General features: G+C 43.8%; 3 protein-coding genes across 5 annotated transcripts in view; 2 read left to right on the top strand and 1 right to left on the bottom strand.

Annotated features, from left to right (window-relative positions):
- kremen1 (kringle containing transmembrane protein 1) overlaps window positions 1-5,739 on the top strand; it is a 62,941-nt gene extending 57,202 nt beyond the window's left edge. The window contains exons 7-9 of one of the 2 annotated variants that reach the window (XM_047592429.1): window positions 891-1,124; window positions 1,741-1,825; window positions 2,771-5,739. In XM_047592429.1, the coding sequence (XP_047448385.1) occupies window positions 891-1,124; window positions 1,741-1,825; window positions 2,771-2,930 (479 nt within the window). In that variant the 3' untranslated portion in view covers window positions 2,931-5,739. The remainder of the gene's footprint in view (window positions 1-890; window positions 1,125-1,740; window positions 1,826-2,770) is intronic. The other variant, XM_047592430.1, reaches the window with a different exon arrangement.
- Window positions 5,740-9,465: 3,726 nt separating this feature from the next.
- On the top strand, window positions 9,466-14,627 carry coq5 (coenzyme Q5, methyltransferase). The gene is made up of 7 exons (XM_047591713.1): window positions 9,466-9,680; window positions 10,443-10,592; window positions 10,689-10,907; window positions 12,191-12,297; window positions 13,084-13,172; window positions 13,802-13,913; window positions 14,160-14,627. The coding sequence occupies exons 1-7, from the start codon at window positions 9,482-9,484 to the stop codon at window positions 14,259-14,261; spliced, it is 978 nt and encodes a 325-aa protein (XP_047447669.1). The 5' UTR covers window positions 9,466-9,481; the 3' UTR covers window positions 14,262-14,627.
- A 370-nt stretch (window positions 14,628-14,997) lies between these two features.
- znrf3 (zinc and ring finger 3) overlaps window positions 14,998-24,249 on the bottom strand; it is a 71,239-nt gene continuing 61,987 nt past the window's right edge. Inside the window, exons 4-8 of one of the 2 annotated variants that reach the window (XM_047591712.1) lie at window positions 22,547-22,678; window positions 21,754-21,861; window positions 20,597-20,764; window positions 18,716-18,818; window positions 14,998-18,631 (exon numbers count right to left, since the gene is read on the bottom strand). In XM_047591712.1, the coding sequence (XP_047447668.1) occupies window positions 16,881-18,631; window positions 18,716-18,818; window positions 20,597-20,764; window positions 21,754-21,861; window positions 22,547-22,678 (2,262 nt within the window). In that variant the 3' untranslated portion in view covers window positions 14,998-16,880. Of the gene's footprint in view, window positions 18,632-18,715; window positions 18,819-20,596; window positions 20,765-21,753; window positions 21,865-22,546; window positions 22,679-24,249 lie in introns of both variants that reach the window. The other variant, XM_047591711.1, reaches the window with a different exon arrangement.

Raw genomic sequence — 24,249 nt, 5'->3', positions numbered from 1 at the left:
ATGTCCTTGTACTTCTGCTACAAAAATTGCTGAATACTTGAGTACTTCCACTTAAGTGTGGTGCTTAAATAACGCTTCAACTCCAGTCACTTTTTTGATAGAATACTTGTTCTTTTACTGAAGGTCTCTAGTACTTTATACATGTCTGCTCATAGGTCTGAACCACCTCCACACACTCTGACGGTTACGGGCTGGTGGAGAAGATGGAAGAGACTGAGGCCGAGCCATGATTTATGCATTTCAAGATGGACACAAATAAATAATAGATTTGCCTAAATAATGGACGTGGCAGCTGGTCGGCCCCCTCCGTCCTCTCTCAACCTATTTCCAAACTTTTCTTAGTTCCGCTAAAAGATATATTCAAGGATAAAGAAGTAGGCCACAACATTATGACCACTGACATAGCAATGACTCTCGTTAATCTTGAGTTACTCCGTTCCGAAAAAGAGAATTCTCAGCACCTGATAAAGTTCTGTTTTGGTCATTCTGACATCGTGACCTTGCGTATTTAAGTCACTTGATCAGATGTGGTCTAATGTCTCTAGCTTAGGAAACAACGTTCAGCTTTCTGTGAAGCTGTCTATAATAAACATAATCTTTATCTGTAAAAATCTACATAAAAATCTGTAATTTTAACAAACAAAGTTAATAAACTACCAATTAAAACTCACTTAGGGCTCAATTAAAACCAGGAAAGGCGTTTTAAGTAGAGGTTTAAAAGAGATCACAGACTGAGCTGACCTGATTTCCTCAGATCATTCCACAGCCGTGGGGCCCTGACTGTGAACGCTCCGTCGCCCTTCGTTTTCAGCTGGACCCTCGGTTACAGACAGTAACCTCGAGGTTTGTTTTGTTAGGTTCTTAATCATTTCTCATTCTCGTTCCCCCAGCGCTCAGAGGCCAAGACACCAGAACGACCGAGGCCAACGCAGAGGACGAGGGCAACGATGTTCCTAGCACGGTGGGGCCGCGACCGGCCGGCGGCGTCACCGAGAGGTCCAACAGCACGTCCAACGGACGCTCCTCCCAGATCCTCTACGTGATCACGTCCAGCCCCGGTAAACCGGAGCACAACATGCCAGGTCAGTGGGCTGGACGCGGCGAGACCACCGGCCACAGCGCTAGTATGTCAACACCCACGATACACTGCTCCTACTGCACCTCTCTTCACCTCAATGCTGCGGGACGTTTCCTTAACTAGAACGCCCATTTAACATGACCTGGTTTCTCTGAAAGTATTTCAGTCATCTCAGTTCACTGAGATGCTTTGGGAAGCTGCGGTTTATGTGATCATACGTGGAAGTAATGTTACGTGACGCTTGTTTTTTCCTGTCGGTGACTCAGGAGTTGAAGTAACTTTGGGTCTCCCTGCTGATCCCAATCAGCCGTCTCCTCAAAAGCTACGCGGGACTGGACTGACGCGTCCTGACTATTTTCCACTTCCGTCAAATGTTATTCTTTCCACGTCCCAAAAGCTTTGCCTCAAAGTTCTGATCTGACGTGTTTCTCAACACAGAGGAGAACAGATGTGCGCTGATAATGCATCACCGTTTCTTGACAATTTGCTGGCTGAACACTGTTAACAGGTGTGCTAGCAGTGCTTGAATAATTGTTTGCTTGCTAATCTTTTCAGTCTGCTTCAGTTTGTTTTCATTACCGCGGTAGGAGATATCTGATGTCTTGTTACTGTGTTTCTCCCTGTGTGTGTGTGTCTGTGTACGTGTCTGTGTGTGTGCATAGTGTGGACCATCTACGCTCTCGCTGCTCTCCTCATACTGACCGTCATAGCCATGGTCGCAAAACTGCTGCTGCACGTCACAGTCAAGTAAGTATAAGGACGTTAAAAAAGTCTTAGTTTGTAGTTTTCTTCATTTATGTCGCACTGGCTAAAGATGACATTCACACGTTTTACCGTGGCAGCGTGGGGGATTATTTGGACGTGTTTAGCTGCAACGTAATTGGCAGGTAATCCTCGCTGCCGCAGTGTTTTTTTTTGTTTGTTTGTTTTTTGTGTTGTTTTTCTTTTAATATGACTAGCTGAAGCCGGAAATTCAGATTCTGCTCATTGCGACGGCAGCACCGGGCAGGCGGTGCGGGAGAAAGAACTGGTCTATGAATACCAAGTTCCCATTTTTGTTTTGTTTTGTTTTTGTTCCCCCTGAAAATGTAGTTCAGGAAATAGTTAAGTTTAGCTCTAAGGCCCTTTTCTTTAAACTTCATTCCAAACTTTAAGAACCGTTTCATCAAGTTCATGATTACAATGAAATCATTTAAAACAGCGTCACATCTGTGGTTAAGGTGTTGCTTTTAGTCAGTCGGGGCGGATTGAGTGTGATGATAATCGTATTATTAAAGGGCAGAAAAGCCTGATGAAAAGTTCTGCAGGTGGCATGACACTATTTAAAACTCTATTTTCCACCACAACAGTGAATAAAGTGCAGTACCTTTTTTTATAACAATGTGCAATATGGGAAATCTGAACTGTTTACTCTGCACAACCTCAGTGTGCCTATATTAGGCATATATTGTCTATATTATATATATCATATGTGTATAATTCTGTGCCTATAAGTGCACTTTGTAACTATTTAGCATATAATTTTGCTCATTTTTATTATCTATGTGTGTTTTGTGTGTGTGCACTCTTTATTTTTTATCCATTTAAATTTTACTGAGCTTGACTAAACTCTAATCTGTTCTGTCCCTGCTCTCTTCCCTCTGTTTACCTCTGTCTCTGTCTTTTTTCCTCCTGTTATTTTATTCCTCCCAGGTCCCCGAACATCCCGACGGTCAGCGGCTCCGACAGCTGCAGCCAGAGCACGGCGTCCTCGGAGCCTTGGATCATCCTGTACCGGCCCTCCACCATCTCCCTCTTCAAGAAGAAGCTAAAGAACCACCACGGGGACCTCAGCCCTCTGGTGGGCAACTAGGGCTCCTGCTGCTCCTGCCGCACCGTTAACCTATAACGCTACCGCCAACCTCAACTATCTCTGCGCTGGGGGGGGCCGTCAGATGCCGGTGCCCCTCGGATGAATGAATGAAACTCTATGAGGCGCTACGCTAACATGCCAACACACGAGTGGCTAATGACAACTAACTGAGAGACGCTGCTGCTGCTGAACGGTCCAAAGTGGCAAAGCCCTCCCATCCTGCTCAGCACCAAAGAGGAGGGGAAGGGGAAGTGAGGCAGGGTTTGGGGGGGGAGTACAGGCAGGGCTTCCAGTGACCTCAGTGTTGGAGAGGAGAGCAAAAGACTGGATGGAGGAAGAGCTGCAGCTTTAACAGAGATACTTTTAACATGCGGGAAGCCATTTCCATTAACCACAGATGTCCCCACCAATCAGCATACCTCCAAAAAACAAAAAAAAACAAAAAACGAACCCTCCAGACTGCAGGATCACCGGTGACAATACGACACAGCCGTCTGCTACACAACGGCTAACTCCTGTCCAGTTCCAGTGGTAACCAAACCTTCACCGAGGGGACAGTGAAGAAGAGGACACATGCATTCACACACATTCACAAACGCTTAACTCTTACTACTAACTGCCTCATGCGGATGATGAACAGAAAATCCTCCCATCCAAAGAGTTGTATATGTATTTGTCTTTTCAAAGCTGTATGCAAAGTGCTTATGTTTCGTTCTTTTTTTTTTTTGACGTCCTTTACACGGCAACTAGCTTTTCTGAGGAGAGGGAAACAGGACACGGAGGAAGGTAGATATCACAGCAAATTAGGGATGAATCACTCGCCGCAAAACGGAAAGATCACAGGGAACGAGGGCACGCTCGCCCACTCAGTCTCTTAGCGCTCATGGATTTGGGTGGAAAGAAGAAGAAGAAGAAGAAGCGTTTACTGGAGGGTAAAAGGGGGGTGTGAGTGGAGCAGTTTTTCCTGCAGACAAACTGCCATTTAGAGAGGCCTGGGCAGATCTGAGGGCTTTTTCTGCTCGGCCGTGGGTGGGAGTCTTTCCGGTTTGATGGCGTTCAAGTGCCTTAAGGATCTCCTCTTCCCTTGTCTCAGATTCCTCACATCTGTTTCTGTCACAAAGCAGACACGGGGTCCCCCTCGAAAAGTCTGCACTCCTTTACACTCAATGTACATATGAAGAGTTTCATTTCAAAAAATAGGACTGTAAATGTAAAAAAACAAAAAACAAAAACAAAAAAAAAACTCTTAGTTCCAACTAATCCAGGCGGGATCCTTTATATTTTTGTTACATGACGAACATTAGATGATCTTATTTTCCAGAATGAACACGTAGTCCTTTTTGGGATCGAACTCTTCAGACGAGGCTTTAAAAGATACGCTTGTTTCTACTTGGTGTGCTCTTATGTGTAGTCTTGGACATTTACTGAACATATTGTTCGCATTAAGTTGTCTTTTGATTACAAGGGGAGGGTGAATATTGTTGTATATTGTGTAATTCAGTGTGGGAATGATATTTATGACCGCTCTTTCATTTTGTTTTTTCTCTGCAAAGCATTTGACTAAGTCCCCCTTTTTTTTTTTTTTTTGTTAATCAGCCCAAAGGTAGAATGTGTTTCTGCTCAGCATAGACAACAGTAAATTGTTTAAATTCTGCGTGACACTACAGACTCTTGTCACACAGATTTCAGGCCGAAAGGTTGAAAGCGAAACAGGACACCCAGACGAGGATATTATCAACAGCACTCTGAGGTAATGCCCACGAGCTGACAGCAGGTTTGCAGCTGGAACGGTTTTCTGTGCATCGCTGTGACATTTTAACTACTTGTGAAAGGTCAGAATCTTCTAGCGCGCCATCGGCATGGTAATTGGCCTTTCCTGTTGCGGGGCCTGCGTGTTTCGAGGACGTCTCTGCAGAGCGTCATCCCGAATGTTTTCCTCACTGGCAGGATGAATAAATACAGTCCAGACTTCAATGCACTTAAATTCGCTTCCACTTTACTACTTCGAAACCAGTACTTATTCACTTTTGCTTTCACTTTTCACTGACTCGTGCAGCAACCTGAGCACTTGAAACAAAAGGTTATATTTTACACACGACACGACTTTTGACATGCGAGTCCGAAGATTTGAATTTTTTTTTTCAAGCGTTGGACGGAATTCGAGACCCGTCCAAACAACAAAGAGGGTTTGTTTCCCCAATCAGAAGTTTGTAAAACTGTGACTCCTTGTGTTATATTCTGCCTGTCTGCTCAACTGTAACTCATGTTAATTATTGCAAGACAACAGCACAGCACATGCCCCTGGGTCTGCGATGTTCAGAGCAGACCATGCGTGGAGCGGAGATGTGAGAGCGATGGGAAATTAATGCACGTTCAAATCAAACACAAGCTAACGAAATCTGACAGTTAAAATCTAACAAGGGCATGTTTGTTTGGATAGCCTGGTGAATTATGCAAACTCCCATTTTCTGTCCCGTCCTCTAGTCAATTGGAAAATTCCGCACCGTCTTCCGAGTGGCGGAAACTGTCTCGTCCCAAACTGTAGTTGTTGTCGCTGAATGTCCTGCAGTGCTCGATGACGTGAAAACAACACCAGGAGCCCTGCGGGAACTCATCGCGAGGGTGTTAAAACATTGTTTTCTTGAAATTGTAAATAGCAAAATAGTGAAAAATGTTAATTTATACAGTAAATTATTGTTATTTTGTATGTGAATGGGATATAATCTATCTTTTGTATAAGTGAAGTATCTTTGTAGTTTTATTTAATGTGTCCTGGTTGCAAAATAAACACTGTATGCATGTTTCTTAAGTCTGCGTTTGTCGTTACTCTTTCATTTCGCAAAGAAAAAATGTATTTGAATAGTAAACTCTATTAAAAACTACATTTTCTGAGCTATACACAGGCCACACATATTGAATCAAGCTAATCCCATCATCCCTCGTTCCATTTAAAAGCCTTTTGTTTGTTAAAACAAAGAAGATGCAGTGTGATTCCGTAAAGCTGATTTCCCTTAAACGCATTCAGGCGTCAGGAGTGTTAGCAGCGGAACATCTGCACCATCTTTTTTTTTTTTCTCGATGACGCTAAATACTTATCAGATATGCGAAATGACTCCCAGATTGTTTGGAGATGTACAAACACGCTGAGGGAGGGATTCGGAGTGCCATGTGTAACCTATTGGCTCCCCTCTGGGGTGAGGTCAAGCATGCAACCTGCACATTTTAGAGGGAACAGCGGGAGGCCCACTTTACTACTGGAACACTACTGGCAGAGAAAAAAAACAAAAAAAAAATATGCAGGGGCGTGTGTAATGAGCTGGAAAACTTTGAATGTTTGCAGTGATGATTTCTTAATTCATGAAAGGTATGTCTGTGCTTCCTTCATCACAGCCGGGCCCTGAAATGTTGTGCGCGCTGGTTTTGTTGGGGCGGTAATCGATGCGAGTCTCTCTATTTGTTGGCCAGGTTGTGCTGGGACTCATTAAAACTCCTGGCTCCTATGAGAGTGCGGTTGCAGTAACGCAGCCTCTTTGGAAGTGTCGTGATTTTCTGAAGAATTGTGCAGAAAACACCTGTGCACCAGGACATCAGGGGGAGGGAAAAGCTGATGTTATTTGGAGAAGAGTTAATTTTTTTCCCACACATTCCTATACATGACAATTTACCCTCTTACTCCCTCTACTGGTGATAAGATGTTTGAAGCGTCCCCCCAGCAATGACGGGCTGTAATGTGATATTCGTTATTAGCCACAAACAATCGTGAACGTGATTAAAGATGATAAATTAATGCCTTTATTGTCTGTCTCTCTCGATTGTGCAGCTGGAACATTAATCCTTAACTAGACACCGAGCCTCATCTTCGCTCCTCTGTGTCCCCATGAAAAGCGTCCGCCTGCAGAGGCTCAGGAGGAGAGACCGGCGTAAGCAGATCCCTGTGAACCCGAGTCGCCCAGTAATTAAGGCAACAATGAGACAATGGGCGGCAGTGTCTGGTTACTGTAAGGACGAGAAAGTGAGAAGAATGGAGGACAATACCTGCCACTTTCTGCACTTGGGATAGTGAAGTTGGGCATATAAAGAGAGAAGTCCATCCCCTGATGGATGAGGAGAAAGGTCGCGGTGAGAGAGGTTTACAGGCCGTTTTGATCGCCTCGCTCTGTAATATCGGCAGTGACCCCGATGCAGCTGAAGTTGTCAGGAGGGAGGCGATACTGGGAATTTTGGTGTCGATACCTAGTAAATACAGAACTACTATCACCGACATCGATACCAATACTTTTTTTTCTCCCCTTTCTACTTGAAATGTCATGATCATTAAATAGCTTGGTAAATATATGAGTCAAATAAATCTGTTTCCATTAACTCATTTCAATACAAACAATAATAAAATATAAACAATAATAAACAATTAAGCAGCATGAAAATTTAAATGATTCCCCTTTTATTACACACAATTGTTTTTAGAAAAAATGTAATTAGCGCGAAATAAGAAAGAGAACAATCATCAACAAACGGATAAATATAACAATGTTAACCACAAAACAAGAATGGAATATAAAGTCAATAACAAAGTCAGTTGAGCAAATAAGTAAACATAGGCAACAATGTAAAAATAAATATAAAAACTGCTAAGAGGGAAATGTTGGCTCATTTATTTTCCACTAAAGAAGTGGGTCTGGATCCCGTGTAATTGTCTTCTCTTCCGTGCACCGACGCATTTCAATAACAGCATCGGTTCCAGCTGTGCGTTGCTGCTGTGATGAAAGGATTTGAGTATCAAACACTGTCCATATCCCACCTTATGCTACAGGTGGAGATGGAGAAGCTACTGCAGCGCAAAGACTTGGAGGGAAGCAGCATGAACTCCGTGACGAGTAATTTACTGGACGTATAGAAGAGAAACTGTGACATAAGTATCGGCAGCTTCGTCCTGGTATCGATCAGATACTGGGTATGGTATCGATACGCCCAGCCTTAGTCTCGGAGCACATGCGTAGGCCTGTTTAATGTCTGAGATTTTCCGCCTATTATAGTTGCTTATGATGCTGAAAGCTGTTTATTTAGACTAGATTCCAGCCCTGCATTTAGAGCACTAGATGAATAACCAAGAATCGGTTGGATAATTAAGTCATTAATCATGCAAAGTATGCGGTGAATTCAGTTATTCCAACCTCTCAAATATGAACGTGGATCTCTTTGAGCGGTTGTGCAGCCTGTGCTCGGAGCCACCTGTCAAAGTGTCTTTGAGCATGAACTAATCCCCACATTGCTCCTCAGGAATATGTGTTTGTTTGGACAAAGCAAGCGTTTCACATCACAGTTTTGGCTTTTAAAGCTGTCCATACAACTTTCAGTCTGCGCGATTATTTGATCAGACTGCGTGGACAGCTGTAGTTGTTTGTTTCCGAGTGTTTTATTTATTCTTTCTTTTTACTGCATGTGGCAAAAGTCTGTTTTAACCCGAAAGGAATTATCCAGGCAAAATAAAGATGTTGCTTTTGCATGAATGGATGAGAAAACAAACAAACAAACAACGATAATCTTAAGACAACAACACAAAGTAAAAACAACAACAAAACTTAACACATTTTCATGACCGGTGAGTGGAAAGTGGGAAGAAGCGTTATAAAATAGTATTAGTTATAAAACAGTATATTTAGAACAATGAGACATAAAAGAAACAAAAATGAGACATCAACAATAATAGCAGCGTCCTGTATCACCTGCTGTCTTTCACACCTCCCATTTAATCCCTGTACCTTATAAAGATATCCTCTTTATACTTTACTTTGAACTGTTTGGACATTGTTTTAGCTCTCAACTCTTAAAGAAATGCAAAATCTTTTCTTAACCTATTAGCTGCTTTGTACATTATTTGTGTTGTTTGGAATTGCACCATGTCAGTCACCATGTCAGTCAATGAAGGTCAATGATCATCTGCTACTCAACCTATTATGTAGGCTGGTGTGGTGTTTTATATTTTTTATACACAATGTCAGATAAAGAACCTTATATTCTTTATATCATTTGTACTGCAGTGGTGCCATTAGACGACATTATATATTAATTAAATAAATAAAATTAATATTATATTAGATAGGATCAACAGAAATAACGAATGTTCCAAATATTCATTTAGTGCAGCTTATTTATTTATCTATTTAATTTTAACTTAGTGATAAATGCATAGTCTAGCACAATATTTCTGGCATAAAAGCTAACTTTTACCCAATAATATTTAATATATTATACATATAGTTCTATAAAGCCTCCTTTACAAATGTTTAGTTATAGTAAAAGTTCACGTCTTCCTCTCCTTCTTGTGACAGTGATAAATGATAAATAATGTTTATTAAATTTAAATGAGACAAAGTCCCGCTGCGGTACAACACGTCGCTTTTTATTTGGTTAGATTTTACTGTGTGATAATACACTGTATAAATATAAATAATGTATAAAGTCGATGTGCTAGACGGAAAAAAAAAAAAATAATAATAATCCGTCGCAGGTGAATGACGACATCCTGTCGCATAATTGTATAATCAGACAAGATGGCCGCGTCCATGAGAGTGCTGGTCCGGAGAGCGATTCGTCTTTGTGACAGAAACATCACCTTCACCGCTGGAGTGTGTTCGCGGCCGGGCTGCCGCTGGGCTCCGCCGGCCTGCCGAGGTTTTACCGATGCGGCCGAAGACAGAAGTACACACTTCGGCTTCGAGACGGTGCCCGAGGCGGAGAAGGCGAAGAAAGGTGAGCGCTCTCTGCTCTGAGTAGCGAAGTCCATCCGGAAATCTTGCTATTTAAAATCTCAACACAACTCCTTACACGTACACACAATAAATGGCTTAATGTGAGACGAGTTTATAGTCATGCACATTTAGTAGAGTATTCGGCATGCGAATGAGTGACATTTAATACATTTCTAAATGTTTTACAGTTGTGATTATAGCAGGAAGGTTTGTGTTTGTTGCATTCTGGATATGACCAATTTAAAAACGCGAGGAGAAAAGCTAGTATAAGGTTTTTGATTGTGTTACATAAACCTACACAGTTGTTTTTCATGTGTAAACCAGGGGACATAATTTGCTGTGTTTTATTTTATTTTGGGGTTAAACGGTACAGACACTACATGTCTGGACGTGGCATCATTGTAATGTGTGAAGATTGTCAGTCATCCAGGGTGTGGTATATTTATAAGGAAGCTCAAACACAGACAGCTGGAATTATGTTTACTTCTAGAAGACGTGAAGAAGTCCACTCTAGGAAAGTCCGCTTTCTTCTGTTTTACCATTGGTGTTTGGATTAACATGTAGTTCATTGTGTGTACTGATGGACTTGAATGTGAATTTGGAGGCCTGTTCCTAAAAGGGTTTGTGTGTGTGTGTGTGTGTGTGTCTGTGCCGGGCTGCATCCTGCTGGGGATGGCTGTGTGTTTACTTTTACTCCTGTCTTCTGCGGTCATAATGTTGTGGCTGATCGGTTTATGTTCTCTCTGTCCGTTACCTTTGTCAGTGTATAAGGTGTTTGAGAATGTGGCTCAGAAGTACGACGTCATGAATGACGCCATGAGTCTGGGGATTCATCGACTGTGGAAGGACACGCTGCTGCACGTCATGCACCCACAGCCTGGCGCTCAGCTCCTGGACGTGGCCGGTGGAACAGGTAGGCCGACGTTTGTCCGTCTGAAGAGCATCAGACTGAAAGCTCTGCTGGCGTCACGCTTCAGCTTGTGTCGTGATGCTCCTCTCACCTCTGCAGGTGACATTGCTTTCCGTTTCCTCGAGTACATCCAGTCTCAGCGGGAGCGGCAGAAGCGGAGGGCGGCCCGGTCCAGCCAGACGCCCTCGTGGCAGGACATTTCTAACGGCTACACCACGGAGGAAGAGCCTCGGGTGTCTAGAGCTGTCGTCTGTGACATTAACAAGGAGATGCTGAAAGTGGGCAAGCAGAAAGCCGACAGCGTGGGCATCAGTGCCGGTGAGACTCTAACTTCAGCTCAGATCATTTGTTTTCCTTCAACTGGTCGGTTTTAGTGAACATTTTTACACACACGCATTAGTTCAGGTGCCCCGTTCATGTTAAACTGCACAGTTATCCTCAGTTTGGCTACAGTGTTTTCAAGGAATCTGAGAAACTGAGACATAATCTGAATTTCTCATCTCTATCTGTAGAAAACTGTGAGCCTTAGAGAAGTGGCAAAAAATGGATCCATAACTACACAAGTAACAAAAACTGTCCAGTGCTTAAAGGCAGAAGTTCTTATGAGTTATGAGAACAAGTTTTTATTGCGATTGTGTGGTAAAAAACAACAATGTAATTTAGCAGCTCGCTGGTTCAAATTAAGAGCTGCAGCAACATTGAAAATAAAAAAATCTGTAGCAGACAAAACCTACAATATATACAAGTAAAAGCACAAATTAATGTCATTAGTAATTGTGGTGAATGAAAGTGACGATGGTATGTATGTGAGAGTAGTATTTTAAAACAGTAACGTAAAAATAACTCACAGAACGACATAAAACATAAGACAACGTTTATTTATCCCACATATGGGAAATTACTGTGTCACAGTAGCACAGAATTAGGTGAGAAATATGTACAAAAATAATTTGAATATAATTGTTAAGATGGTGAATGTGGACAATGAGGTAGTTATTGCAAGATAGACAGTGCAAAAAAGCAGATAACTGTGCAAGAAGGATCTGTAAAAATGACAAAACAAGGTCTCGAAGTCAAACAAGTCTCAAAAACAATGAGAAAAAAATATATAATAATTTAGCAATTAATTGTGCAAATTGTGCAACTGTTCCAAAGTTAATATCGTGAGTCTGCAGAGGATCTTTTGACTCAAGTGAAGCTCTTTGGTTCATACCAGCCTGTGATCTGCTTGTAAATATATTGCGTGACATAAGCTGAGCTCGGATGAAGCCGTCACAGTGAATTCACTGGATGTCAAACAGCCTTAAATAATGTCACGTATCAGTATAAATAAAATTGGTTCCGGCCAGAAACAGAAACATCCCTCTTATCATTCTGCTGAGGTCGCAGACTGGATGCAAACAGTCTAATCAGAAGTCTGGGAGGTTTCCCTTCAACCTCGCAAGGTTACGAAGCAGAACGACTGCCAGCGACTGTCACAAGTTAAAAAATAAAAAACAGTTAAAGCTACAAGTGGATGGAACAAAGAGTCTAAATGACTTGGATAAAGATGAGAGCAGAATTTTCACCTGAGCCGTTGTGTGTTTGTGTGTTTGTGTCAGGTCTGTCGTGGGTGGTGGGGGATGCAGAGGAGCTGCCCTTCGACGATGACCAGTTTGATATTTACACCATCGCCTTTGGCATTCGTAACGTCACTCACATAGATCAGGTAACTGACTGAACTTTTCTCTAAAACACAGACACTGACAGAATATTTATCCCTCATCTTACTCCCTTTCAAATGCAATATTTTACCTTAAAGGTCCCATATTGTGCAAAATCCACTTTATAAAGGTTTTATATAACCCCATAGTCTGTGTATGTGAATTTGAGGTAAAACACTTTGAAAACAATGATGTTTGATCTTTGACACCTACGTGAAATGGTTGAAAAAATGTATAATATGGGACCTTTAAGAACTAAGCTTTAATATGTGTTTTAATGGAAGGACTTAGAGAATTAAATTTGTTTTTGAGAAATGAATTCTCATTTCATAAGTTTTGCAATTCTTACGTTTCTTAGTGACCAAACTGCTGTTTGTTTTTGTTTAAGTCAATTGAATTAATTTAATAAAGTTTACAAAGAATGAATGTCACAAACTTAGCTTAGCTAACGTTGTGCTCAGATGATATAAAACTAAACTGAGGATGACGCCTGGCAGGAATATGTAAGAGTTATATTATAACAGGGAAATTCCAGCTTATTTTTTATGTTTTTATCAGTGTAGCTTAGAAACTAGATAACGAGTCACTGCAACGACACCACCCGACTCTGCACCACTGTCTGCTCTGAGGAAGCTCTGCTGGAAAAACTGTTGATACCAATTTAAAATGATCTTAAGCACATTTTTCTGCATCATGTTCTATAAAAACAACAATAAACCAAAATATCTACACAACTTGTTTCCATATATTTCTAATATTTGGCTTTTTGTTGTTGATGAATTACCTTTTAGGCCCTGCAGGAGGCGCTGCGGGTCCTGAAGCCTGGTGGCAGGTTCATGTGCTTAGAGTTCAGCAAAGTGACAAATCCATTACTGGCAAGGTGAGACGGAGTGTACATGTGAACCTAGTGAGTCTGAATAGATTTCACTGCAGGAACAGTAGTTGTAGTTTGATTCTTTTGCTACATCTGATGAATAATAATCACATCTAACAACATTAAATAATGATATCGTGATCCAAATGTGAGAGATCCAGTGTAGTTTGGAGAATTACCGCCCTCTGCTGGTTATGAGAAGCAGTGACTGGCGAAGAACTCGTCAAGTCAAGATGATTTGAATCAGATGGTTGGTTTAATTTGTCCAACCTCTCGCTGTAAAGAGACACACACAAGCAGGACGGCTCTGCATACACCGATCAGCCACAACATTTTGACCACTGACGGTAGAAGTTAATAACATTGACGAAGGCCCATGTCCATTCTCTGATGAGTCACAATAGTTCTGGAGGCACAAGGGAGATCCACACAATACTAGGAAGGTGGTCATAATGTTTGGCCTGATCATAGACCTCAAATACTACATTTAAGAGCCAGTTGGTCATAGTGATCATATCTAGACCAGTGTTTAATTAATCAATCTTGTTTTTCATCAGCCCTCTAACGTTGTCTCTGTCCTCGGTCGATCTGTCCACTGCAGACCTTCTAACTTTTCACCCTGTTGGACTTTTCAGGCTTTATGATGCCTACAGTTTCCAGATGATCCCAGTTTTGGGAGAGGTGATTGCTGGAGACTGGAAGTCTTACCAGTATCTGGTGGAAAGCATCCGCAAGTTTCCTGACCAGGTAAGAAACAGTTATTCTTTTCCATCTGTCTCCAATTCACAATGTTCATCTCGTCATATTTTCCTGTATTGAAATGTGAACTTTCTACTTTCAACATGTTTCAGTTTTTAAAATGTTTTATGTAAGTGATAAATCTTAAATTAATCCTTTTGTTGGACCAAGTAATTATTTGTTCTATGTGCTCTGATATCAGATGTTTTGCAGATTGTGCGTTATTAATTTCCTTTTGCTGCGTTTCTTCTGCAGGAGGAGTTTAAACACATGATTGAGGAGACGGGGTTCTACTCTGTGCAGTACTACAACCTCACTGGGGGAGTTGTGGCTCTTCATTCTGGTTTCAAGCTGTGAGATGTTCTCCAAATGGCTCCTACAGACAATTCAAGATGTTTAAAAAAAAAAAAAAGGAAAGAAGACTGGCCTCTTGTTTCAGGCCTTTTTGCCTGTGTCACAGACTGTTGGCTGAGTTCTCAGACATGAAGCTCCTCTGTCCTCCTCTCTGCACAGTTACAGAAGGTCAAAGGTCAGTGGATATTATTTATTAAATCAACACCTTAGTGATCGTTATGGAAACTATAATACAGCTAAATGACAGGACACTAAAGTGTTTTCACCATATTACTGCAGAAGTCAACTGTCAAGATTGAGTTGAATATGATTTTTTTTTGTAACTTTAGTGTTTTGGCGACAAATAATAAAAAAATAGATTATTTCAAAGCTGTGGACGGGTTACAAATTATTCCTTACTTCTACCTTGTAATAATTAGCTCCATCAATGTAGAGTGCAGATGGTGTAGATCAGTGATTCTCAACCGGGGATCTGCGGACCCCTAGTGGTCAGTGGTGTAATTGCAAGATGATTTTATTTTCAAGGATTTTCAAGTTTAAATCCTTGAAAATAAAATCACTAAAGAAAAAAATAAATCATATGACAGTTATAGAAATAGGATTATTTTACTCAAATGAGACTGAGACCTTTATCTACCTAAACTGCAGAGGGTAACAGGATTTTACTCAGAGTAGATCAAAAATATGCAGGTGAGAAGCACTGGTGTATATGATGAAAAGGAGAAAGCCACAACACGAGTTACTTGAATAAAACTGTATATTTTACAGATCTTTGTACACTTTTAATTACAAAACTGTATGGTACTAAAGTTTTAAAATCAGTTTTTTGGTCAGAGAAGATTTAATCGTCTTGTGTGCAATTACCATGTATATACAAAGTCTCATGTTAGTGATTTTTCTCAAAAATAATAAGCAACCAAATAACTCAAACGTTCATACACTCTGAACATAAGACATGGCTTAAAGATAAATATATTAGTAAATAAATATTCAGAGAACATATTTCCATTTATGAAATGTGTTTGCTATACAGGTACAGAAATATACACAGATTGATTTCTAGCCTCTTTTTTTTCCTTTAAAACATTTGTACTGGTAATGACAGAAAATAATTATATTCTTAAAAAATTAAAAAATATTAATTTTTGTACACATTTTTTTATCTTCTTAAGTGCTAGAAACAATAAAAAAAAAAAAAAAAAATTAAATAGTGACTCAAGTACCCCAAAATGTTATATTTGCAGTAGGTACATATCTCTATGCAAAAGGCAAGATTAGATTCTCACTTGATTACAGCACTGGGTTAACTTATAAATATGGTTATTTCAGGTTTTCCTCTGTGTAGAGAATGTGTATATTTCATAGAAACAGTATAAAAAAAAACAGTCTGCAGGACAAACAGAAAGGCATGAACGACAAGCGTTGATATTGCAAGTATGTATTATGCTCTGCATGATATGATTCGAACGGATACACTGTGGTATGTATAACTGCATCATTTATAAAAAAAAAAAAAAGTCACAGTACAATAAGGAACCCTTATGAAATATGAGTCTTTTCCAGCTACTTTCCTTTGGCCTTTAGATACACGCTAGAACCTTTCATAGATATTTATTAGAGCACGCCTCATGGAGGAAATTGGGCAAGTGACGGCAAAGATGCGCTTTTTTTTTTTTCCAAATTAAGGAAGAGCACTGCGCTCCACTTCTGGAGAAACCTGCTGTCCCCGAGACACTCTCCGCGGCCTGATGTCTGACCGGTGGCCGCGCGGTGTCTTTACATGTCGCTACAAATAGCTTACCAGCATAAGCTCATCCGTGTTGCTCGTCTCATTCAGGCAGGCCACGGCTGGACAGAAATGCAATGCATAAAACAAATTCTGTATTCTGAATAGAGACCAGTGTCAGCCTTGCATTCACATTTCTATGCATTTTTTTTTGTTTGTTTTTCTGTAATATAGCTCTTTCTCCTTAGAGAAATCTGTGGGCCACAGACAAACTGAAAGACCCGTTTCCCTGCTCTTGAAAAAAGTTTAAAAAAAAAAAACAACAACAACAATCATGTCTTTCTGTTTTGGTATAGCTATGTCCATAGAACCTATTTCAATTGGTGGCTGAAGCTTTATAGGCAGTCAATGTTCATGTGCGCATATATACAGACTGTATACATGTAGGTGTTTGCAAATTAAGAGTGTACGTTTGCAGAGAAAACTCTCAGATTCCCGGGGCTTGCACAAAAGATGGAGTCTAGATTTTTTTTGTTTGTAAAATCTGAAAAAAAAGAACGATCTCGTAAGAAATGGGCCCGGACTCCTGACGGCAGCAGGCAGCCTTCAGACGGATGCGAATACCGACCTCATTCTACCCCCCTCCCCTTTCCGAATTCGTAGTATTACTTCGTCTCCGAGGCTTGAGACATTTGTGGCCACAGGAATGAACTTGATACATCGTATATATATCTAGAAATGACAGGCCATTTCAGTAGAAATCCACACAATCCTAAGATGATAACATTCAGTGCTCGGAGAGCAAGGTCAGAACAAGGCAACTGAGGGTTTAAACCACTAACTGACTGACATGGTACCACGTTTGTGATTGAGTCCCGTTCTCTCTGGACTTCAGTTCATGTGCCCAGACCTCCCTCGTTAGCTGAAGCACTGCTTCCCAGTGCAGCGGGGCTGACAGTGAGCTGAGGGTGAAACAAGGCCCTGGTCTCCTCCTCCTGAGGGTACGACTGACCCCTGAACTGTCCCGAGGTGAAGTACCTCTCCTTGGGCTCGTGTTGCTCCCCAGTCCGCAACTCCGCCTCCACCGTGACGCCGACCGGCAACAAGCTGCTGTGCGTCTCTAACCCCATGCCCAGTTCGCAGTCCGTGTCCTCGGGAATTATGGGTATTCTCTGGTTGAGTTCGCAGCAGCCCTGCCCGGAGCAGGCTTCCGAGTCTGCGTGTGCGTACTGCACGTTAACAGCGTAGTCCTCGGCGTAACGCCCTGCCGCGGCCCGGTGGACCTTCATCTCTTTGTAGAAGCAGCAAGGAAGCCCTTCATAGCTCACCTGCTCCGAGGAAGGGCACATGTGCTCGGGAGCAAAGAAGTTCTTGGAGGTCGAGCCCTGAAAGTCCACCCCCCTGCGACAGCGTCCCGAGGCCAGGTGCCCGGCTTGGTCCAAGTCCTGTCCTTTGCACTCCACAGCGTGAGGGAGCACCTCAAAACAGCAGCTACACGCCGCCGCCCCGTGCTCCCCCGACTCCTCCTGTGCCCCCTTCCCCCTGTCGGCCCCGGCAGACTCTGGAGCCCCGGCTGAGGTAGTGCTAGTGTTGCTGTTCTCCCTGGGTTCCAGTGATGAGCGACTGCTGTAGTTGGGCTCCAAGCTGCAGTTGGAGAGGTGGTCCCCCGAGTTATACCCCGAAGCCCCCGAGGGGAGCTGGAGGCAGTCGTGTCCCAAGGGAGCGGGGGACGACGAGTCCTCGGCGGAAACCGTGGTGCAAGCCGCAGCCCCCGCTTCCCCCGTGGAGCCCCGACACGGACTCTTACTCCGGTAGACGTACGGGTCGTAGTCGCTGCTCAGCGAGCTGCGAAAGGTTGAGCAGCTGCCGTACACCCCCTGGTTGCTGACCTCCGTACAGTCCAACATGGAGTCGCTGGAGGAGCAGTGGCACTGGCCGGAGCTGCTGCTGCTGCTGTCGCTGCCGGGACAGTCGGCGAGGTAACCGCTGCACACCGAGCGGTGGCCGTGGTAGCAGCTCAGGCCGGAAGCGCTGCCGGAGTCGCCTATCCTCGAGGAAGAGGCGGGCGCCATGTGTACCACTGTGGGGTACAGCAGCCCTGGCTGAAAGGCCCTGCTGTGGTGCGCCTTGTGGGCCCCTCCTCCGCCACCAAGCTGCCCCGCCACAGCAGGCCCCTGGCCGCCGTCGGGCTGCTGCGGGAAAGTCAACCCCTGGAAGTAGTAGTGCTGGTACATGGTCTCATACTGCGAAAAACAGGCGGTGCGAGAAAAGCTGCGACCGTGGAACTTGGGCCGCTTGAAGGCGGCGTGATGCGGCTGCGCCGGGTAGCCCGGGGGCGCGCGGTGCTCTAATCCGCAGTGGTGGGGGTTGAGCGAGTGCTCAAGATGGAGGGTGGGGTGGTAGCTCCGGAGAAAGGCGGATGTTGACTGGGGCGGGTACAGTCCTTGGGGGTCTGGGTGCTGGTCCACAGTGAGAACGGTGATGGGGTTCCCGTGGGGGTCCATACTGGTTCTGGTTGGGTAGGCCGTCACCTGGCCCGCGCGGTGCACCCTGCCAGGATAATGGACCGGTAGCACCACCCTCTGCCTGCTGTGGACCGGGTTGCCAGGGTCCATGCATGCTGGTCCAGGGTTTCCCTTCTTTTGTTCTGTGTAAAGGAGTAAAATGGAATTAGGTTTTCATAGATTAATACCTCTTGTCTTTTAAATCTCAAGGTTGTGCACCAACTCACCAATGATGTTGTGTCTACAGTGGGGGCAGGTGTGGTGCTGGAGCAGCCAGGGGTCGACACATTTCTTATGAAATCTGTGAGCGCAGGGGATAACACGCAGCTCCTGCAGGAGGAAACAAAATCAGACACATGTCAGGTTTCTCAGCAGAAATTCACGAATATGATGGAACTAAAAAAAAACTCCCTTTCCTAAATAAATGAATATCAGACATGCATGTGATGCCTTCGTAACGCATGTGTCCAGGAGGTGGCAGCAAAGCTACACAGAACCGTGCGAGGGCCACAAGTCTCGTCAACTTTTACCTCATGGCACACTCTGCGCTCTTAACTCGGTGCCACACCAGAGCAGCACAAACGTAAGTGCCGCCACTTTCTGGAGCAAAACAAACAACGGGATTACACTCGAGGATTGATACGAACAGAAGGCAGCCTATTCAGAAGGAGGACACCCAATGACACACGAGCAGGAACACGGTGAATTCTAATACTCTTTTCCAAGCAAGGGCTCTTTCACTGCCATAAATACTTCAACTCTGTGGCTTAATATGACTCATCTTCGGGCCCTTTTCCACCAAAGCTTTTGTTGCACAAAAAAACGCTTTGATGCCATTCAGCCTTTTATATCGCCACTTCCTCTGTGCAATCCTGGCGCCGCGCTTTGTTGTGTTTTCTTCTCCTCCTTACCGAAGAGACACATAACCACAAAAAGGCACACACCAACTATGCCCCCCCCACCCCCACCCCCCCTCGCCCCGGGCACTGGCTGGGGTTTGTCCCTCCAGCGTCCGTGAATGAGGATGAGCAACGGTGTTACAGTAAATCCTCAGAGTCCTGAGATCGGGAGGCATATTTGGACAATGGCTCTTTTAAGGATTAAAGAAGGGCCACAATGAGGAGGCAGGAAGCACGATCCCAGCCCAACGCGCTCTGGGTACCCTTATCTCTCCAGGTGCTCTCAAAGACCGAGCTAAACATCTAAAAAAGGTGCCGGAAAGAACGTCACCAAAGATCGCAGGACTGCGGTCCCCGAGCACATCGGGGGAACTTCCTTCCCATTGTCCGTGTGACTGCATTATGTTTTATGTCGAGAGAATATGGAATGAAAAGAAAACAAACTCGGCGGCTTGATGACCGCGGCTGCACGGCCGGAGAGCGGGTTCACTGCTGCACGCGTTGAGTTCATGCATAGTTGCATAATGCATTATTGTTATTGAATAGTTATACGCATTACATAGTCGTTTAAACTGCAATCAGACATTTAGTAGGACCTTTCATCATGAATGGACTAACACTTTGGTGTCTTTTTAATTTTTTTTTGCAAAAAAGTGCTGACAAATTCAATATAAGACGAGTTTAGATAAATAACTATATATGATCACTTCTCTTATAGTGTAAGGCAGAGAGACCCTTCAGTGCATCCTTATCCAATCCATTCTACTCATTAATATTAATTTATTCAAGTAATTAAGTAATAGTTTTCATTACATGAAACTGCAACCATTTTAGTCACATATGTAATGACTTCAAAATATTTAAAAGCAAACAATTATTGTGTTGTGAGCGAAAGTCATGCCTCTGCGTTGACCAGTTATTAATAGTTACTGTTTAAAAACAGACTGAAGTAACAACAATCGATAAATTCTCAGTCTTTGTCAGCTGTTTGTGAAGCTTTGTGCTCCCGTGCTACGTTCACTGACATCCTGTGCATCTCCTGGGGGCTGAGCCCCCCCCCCCGTCCTTAAAACCTAGCGACGCCCCTGAGTGGAGGTCTAGTTATGGCCGATTAACAGCTGACATGTTCGACTCACACCTGTCTGGATCTGGGAGGTGCCCAAATGTGACGAGCGGAGCGGAGCGGAGGCGGCCGTCCGTTTTTCTTACCTCGCCGTCGATGTACTTTTCCAGACAAATGGCGCAGTCGGAGGTGGAGCTGCTGCTCAGCGAATCGGAGGCTCCGCAGCTGCTCTCGCGCTGAGCCTTCCCTTTGGCTTTGAACTTTCTGGTCTCCATCTTTTCCAGCGCCTGGATGGCCATTCTGTTCATGGAGCTCTGTGGAGGAGGAGGAGGAAGGGAACGTCGGCATGTTTGATAAGAAAAACAAGGTTTATCTCCGTAAACTCTCAACACAAAGGCCACAAATACAACATAAACTGTCGGGAGACTGGGCTCGACTCTGCGCTGATCTTTTTAAGCGCTCGTACGTCAGCGCTGGCAAGTGTTTACTTGCTGATGTTAAATGTGGGTGGGTCTTTGTTGTGATTTAGAGTTTTTTTATTCCTTTGACATGGTACATAATTTTGCAATGCTTGACTGATGCCTTAACAACTCTCTCTGGCTCTAATCCTCCAGCCTCTTTTCATCTCTGGTTTGCTCCACGTTGCCTTAAAAAATGTTACTTATTAAAAATGGCGAGGGATCAGTCGACGCGGCCAACGTACTGGGGCCTGGGCGCAGCAGACGTCCTGATTTACAGCAGTTGGTGCATCACTTGTTTACAAGACAGTTATTTATGTTGGGCTTAACTAAACCGCGGCCTCCAGAGGGTGGGGGACGTGTCGGCGACAGAGCAATGAACTCCAGGATATAGCTCATGGTTGACGAATAAGAAGACCTTAAAATTTCACTTTCAGTTTCCAGTTTGTAATTAACTGTAGTCGTCTTCTGGCAAACCCCAGAGGAACCAAGCAGCAGTAATGTCATGGGTTTACAGTTACTGTTTATCAGTATTTACTTGGCAACAGTTCACTCATTTTTCTTTTTTTTTTTAGGAAGGAAAACGTAGTTAATTGTTAAATTTTCCCCCTAGCGTGAGCTTTTCTATCTGAACGGACCAGGCCACAGGTTTTCAGCTCCGTCATTACTGTACGTTTGGCTCCAGCGAACCCGACCTCTCATCGGCATTAATTAAACACTAATCCCGATTCACGAGCCTCCACTGAGAGCTTGTTGTCAGCACACGAGAGGAATCAATCGGAGGCAGAGCTACAGTCGCCAGTGAAGTGGCCGTGTGCTGGGGTGTGGTTTTGTTCGACACTGACCTGGCTTCTCCTTTGCTTGAGTTTGATCTTGATGAGCAGAATGAGGCACACCAGTGACACCACCACGAAGAAAGCCAGGAAGATGCCCATGTCGAAATATTCCGTGGGCTGCTGTGGAAAAAGGAGGGCGACAAAAACAGAACTTTGTCAAATAATCTCCACAAATATCTTTTTTTTTTTTTTTTACATTTTCCATTCAGCAGCAGTTCAGGGTATTTGGTTAAAGCACCATCGAGCCGTCAGTCCAGTGTCTGATTCATTTATTATGCAAATAATACAAACGTGACCTTCACACATAACCCACACACGCGAGTCAATTTAATTTCCATACGTGATGTCTTTTTGCACGCCGGGCTAATTTAGAAAGCAGGTTAAAGCGTCGACCGAATTTACTGAGCAACAATTTCCAGTGACTTCAACACTTGTGCCTCAAACAAGTGGTGGAAGCTCGGCGAGAAAAAGCGCAGATTGGAGAAATCCTCTCTTATCGGACCGTCTTTACTCTCGGGCTTTCATTATGTCAAGCTATTTGACCTCAAAGTGTGCTGGTGCTCTTATCAAATATTCCAAGCAAACAAACAGCTCTTTGAATAGCTGATATTAATCTCTCGCAGTGCTGTGAAAAAGTCCTTGGCCTCGGGGCCAACGGAGAGCGGGGAAGAAAAAAGGGGGAAGGGGTCAGATTTCACAGCTGGAATTTTGGTTTCGCGTCTAAAACGCGGCGCAGCATCATCGGGCTGGTTTTTTTTTTTGTGTTTTTTTGTGGGGAGGGGTCTGCGGCGCGAACGCTTACCCTCGGTGGTCTGTGTTGTATCCGAGCACGGGCCACTTTCTGCTTGTTGACGATGTTCATCAGCTTAACGGCATCGTTGCCCTTCACGTAAACCACAGGACGCTTCAGAGGATCCTCAGCAACCTGGTTGAGCTGAGGGGAGGACAAAGAGACAGACGTCAAACACGGATGTTACCGACACATCACCGGGATTTGGTTAAATGGTCATTCTTCCAGCACAGTTTTAACAAAAAGAATAAACTTTCAGGTGTTTCTAAAAGCAGGTTACTGTATTTTGACCTGAAGGATATTAAACGCAAACCAGCTTTTAAGTTTTACCTATTTAAGTATTTAACTTTCCAAAGGGCAAAAACTGGAGCTTATTTGGCCTTTTGCAGTGGAAAGATAAAGCTCCTTTTACCTGGAAGAAACCTTCCGCAGAACCTCACACATCTGATTAAAGCGTACGTGTGGAATCTAAACGTGATACAAGAGCAAGGTACCACGATCACCCACAACATTATGACCACTGACAGGAGACATTGACCATTTGTGACGATTTTATGTTCTGCTGGGAAATGTTTGGACCTGGCGTGCGTATGGATGCACCACCCACCCTCATCCCACAGCAATGACACACCATAAAAAAATAATAAAAAAAAAAATCTAGGAACATCTCAAAAAACCATGAAGAACAGCACAAGGTGTTGACCTGACCTCCAAATTCACCAGATCCCAAACTGACCCAAGTATCTGTGTGATGATCCACAGAACCAAATATTAGGAAGCTGGTCATAATGTTATGCCTCATCGGTGTAAAGCTGATTGCACGAGAGATTGAAAATGAACATAACCCAGAGCACAGGCGCCTAAAACTGTCTGAGCACAGAGCTTCATTTTAAGAAGTTAGAAGGATAAACAGTTTGGGAAGCACCGGTCTGAATGTAACAGGGACCGGCTCTGCTCCCGGGCTGGGAAAAAATGACCCGCGGGGGCCCGAGGCATGGAAAAGCGTGGCCACAGTTTTGCCGGAGGCGGCGGCGGGAGGAGGAAACAGTCAATGAATTGAGCTTTTTGACTCGGTTGACGTCCCCCTTTGCTCCTCCTCCTCCTCCTCCGCCGGTCGGAATCTGTAATTTGAAAAGCCCAGGGGAAATGCCGAGGATATTCACCGTTGCTATTTCTCCCGCTGTCGTCATGTTCCCCCCGAGAGGCGCTGTACGTTCTGGTTTAAAAGTATAGACGTCGATGCTTTTGATGTCTCGCTTGATTCGGGGGGGGCCTAGTTTAGCCTTTGACAACGAGTTTAAGTGTGTAAGTGTGTCTTCTACTGGTGTGAATCACTTTTTCTTTTTTTTTAAACTAACCTAATAAACTTTTCCACCAAACGAAGTCCCAGACAGCACTTTTGTTTGCCTCATGCTACAGTACAAGTTGAGAGAAGAAGATGAGGAGGGGAGAAAAAAAAAAAGGCTGTCAAGTGCATTAACTTCATAAAGCTTCTCCAAATTTTGGCCCTGGGACCTTAATTCCCCCTAAGCTCCTCCTCCTCCCTGCCCCTCGGCCTTGCGGCTCCTGTCTCTGCCGATCGGGCCGCTCTGACTGGAAAAGCCTCTCGGGGGAATTTAACACAGCCGCCCAGCGCTGCCTTTCATGTGGTCGCCGCGCAATCCCTTTTATCTCTCAGCTACGCGCTTTATGACCCAGCAGCAGAGGAGAAGGAG

Source organism: Mugil cephalus, chromosome 8 (assembly GCF_022458985.1).
Source record: "Mugil cephalus isolate CIBA_MC_2020 chromosome 8, CIBA_Mcephalus_1.1, whole genome shotgun sequence".
In the NCBI taxonomy this organism is placed as follows: Eukaryota; Metazoa; Chordata; class Actinopteri; order Mugiliformes; family Mugilidae; genus Mugil; species Mugil cephalus.
The sequence above is the reverse complement of the archived record's forward strand: the minus strand, read 5'-3'. Positions and strand labels throughout refer to the sequence as shown.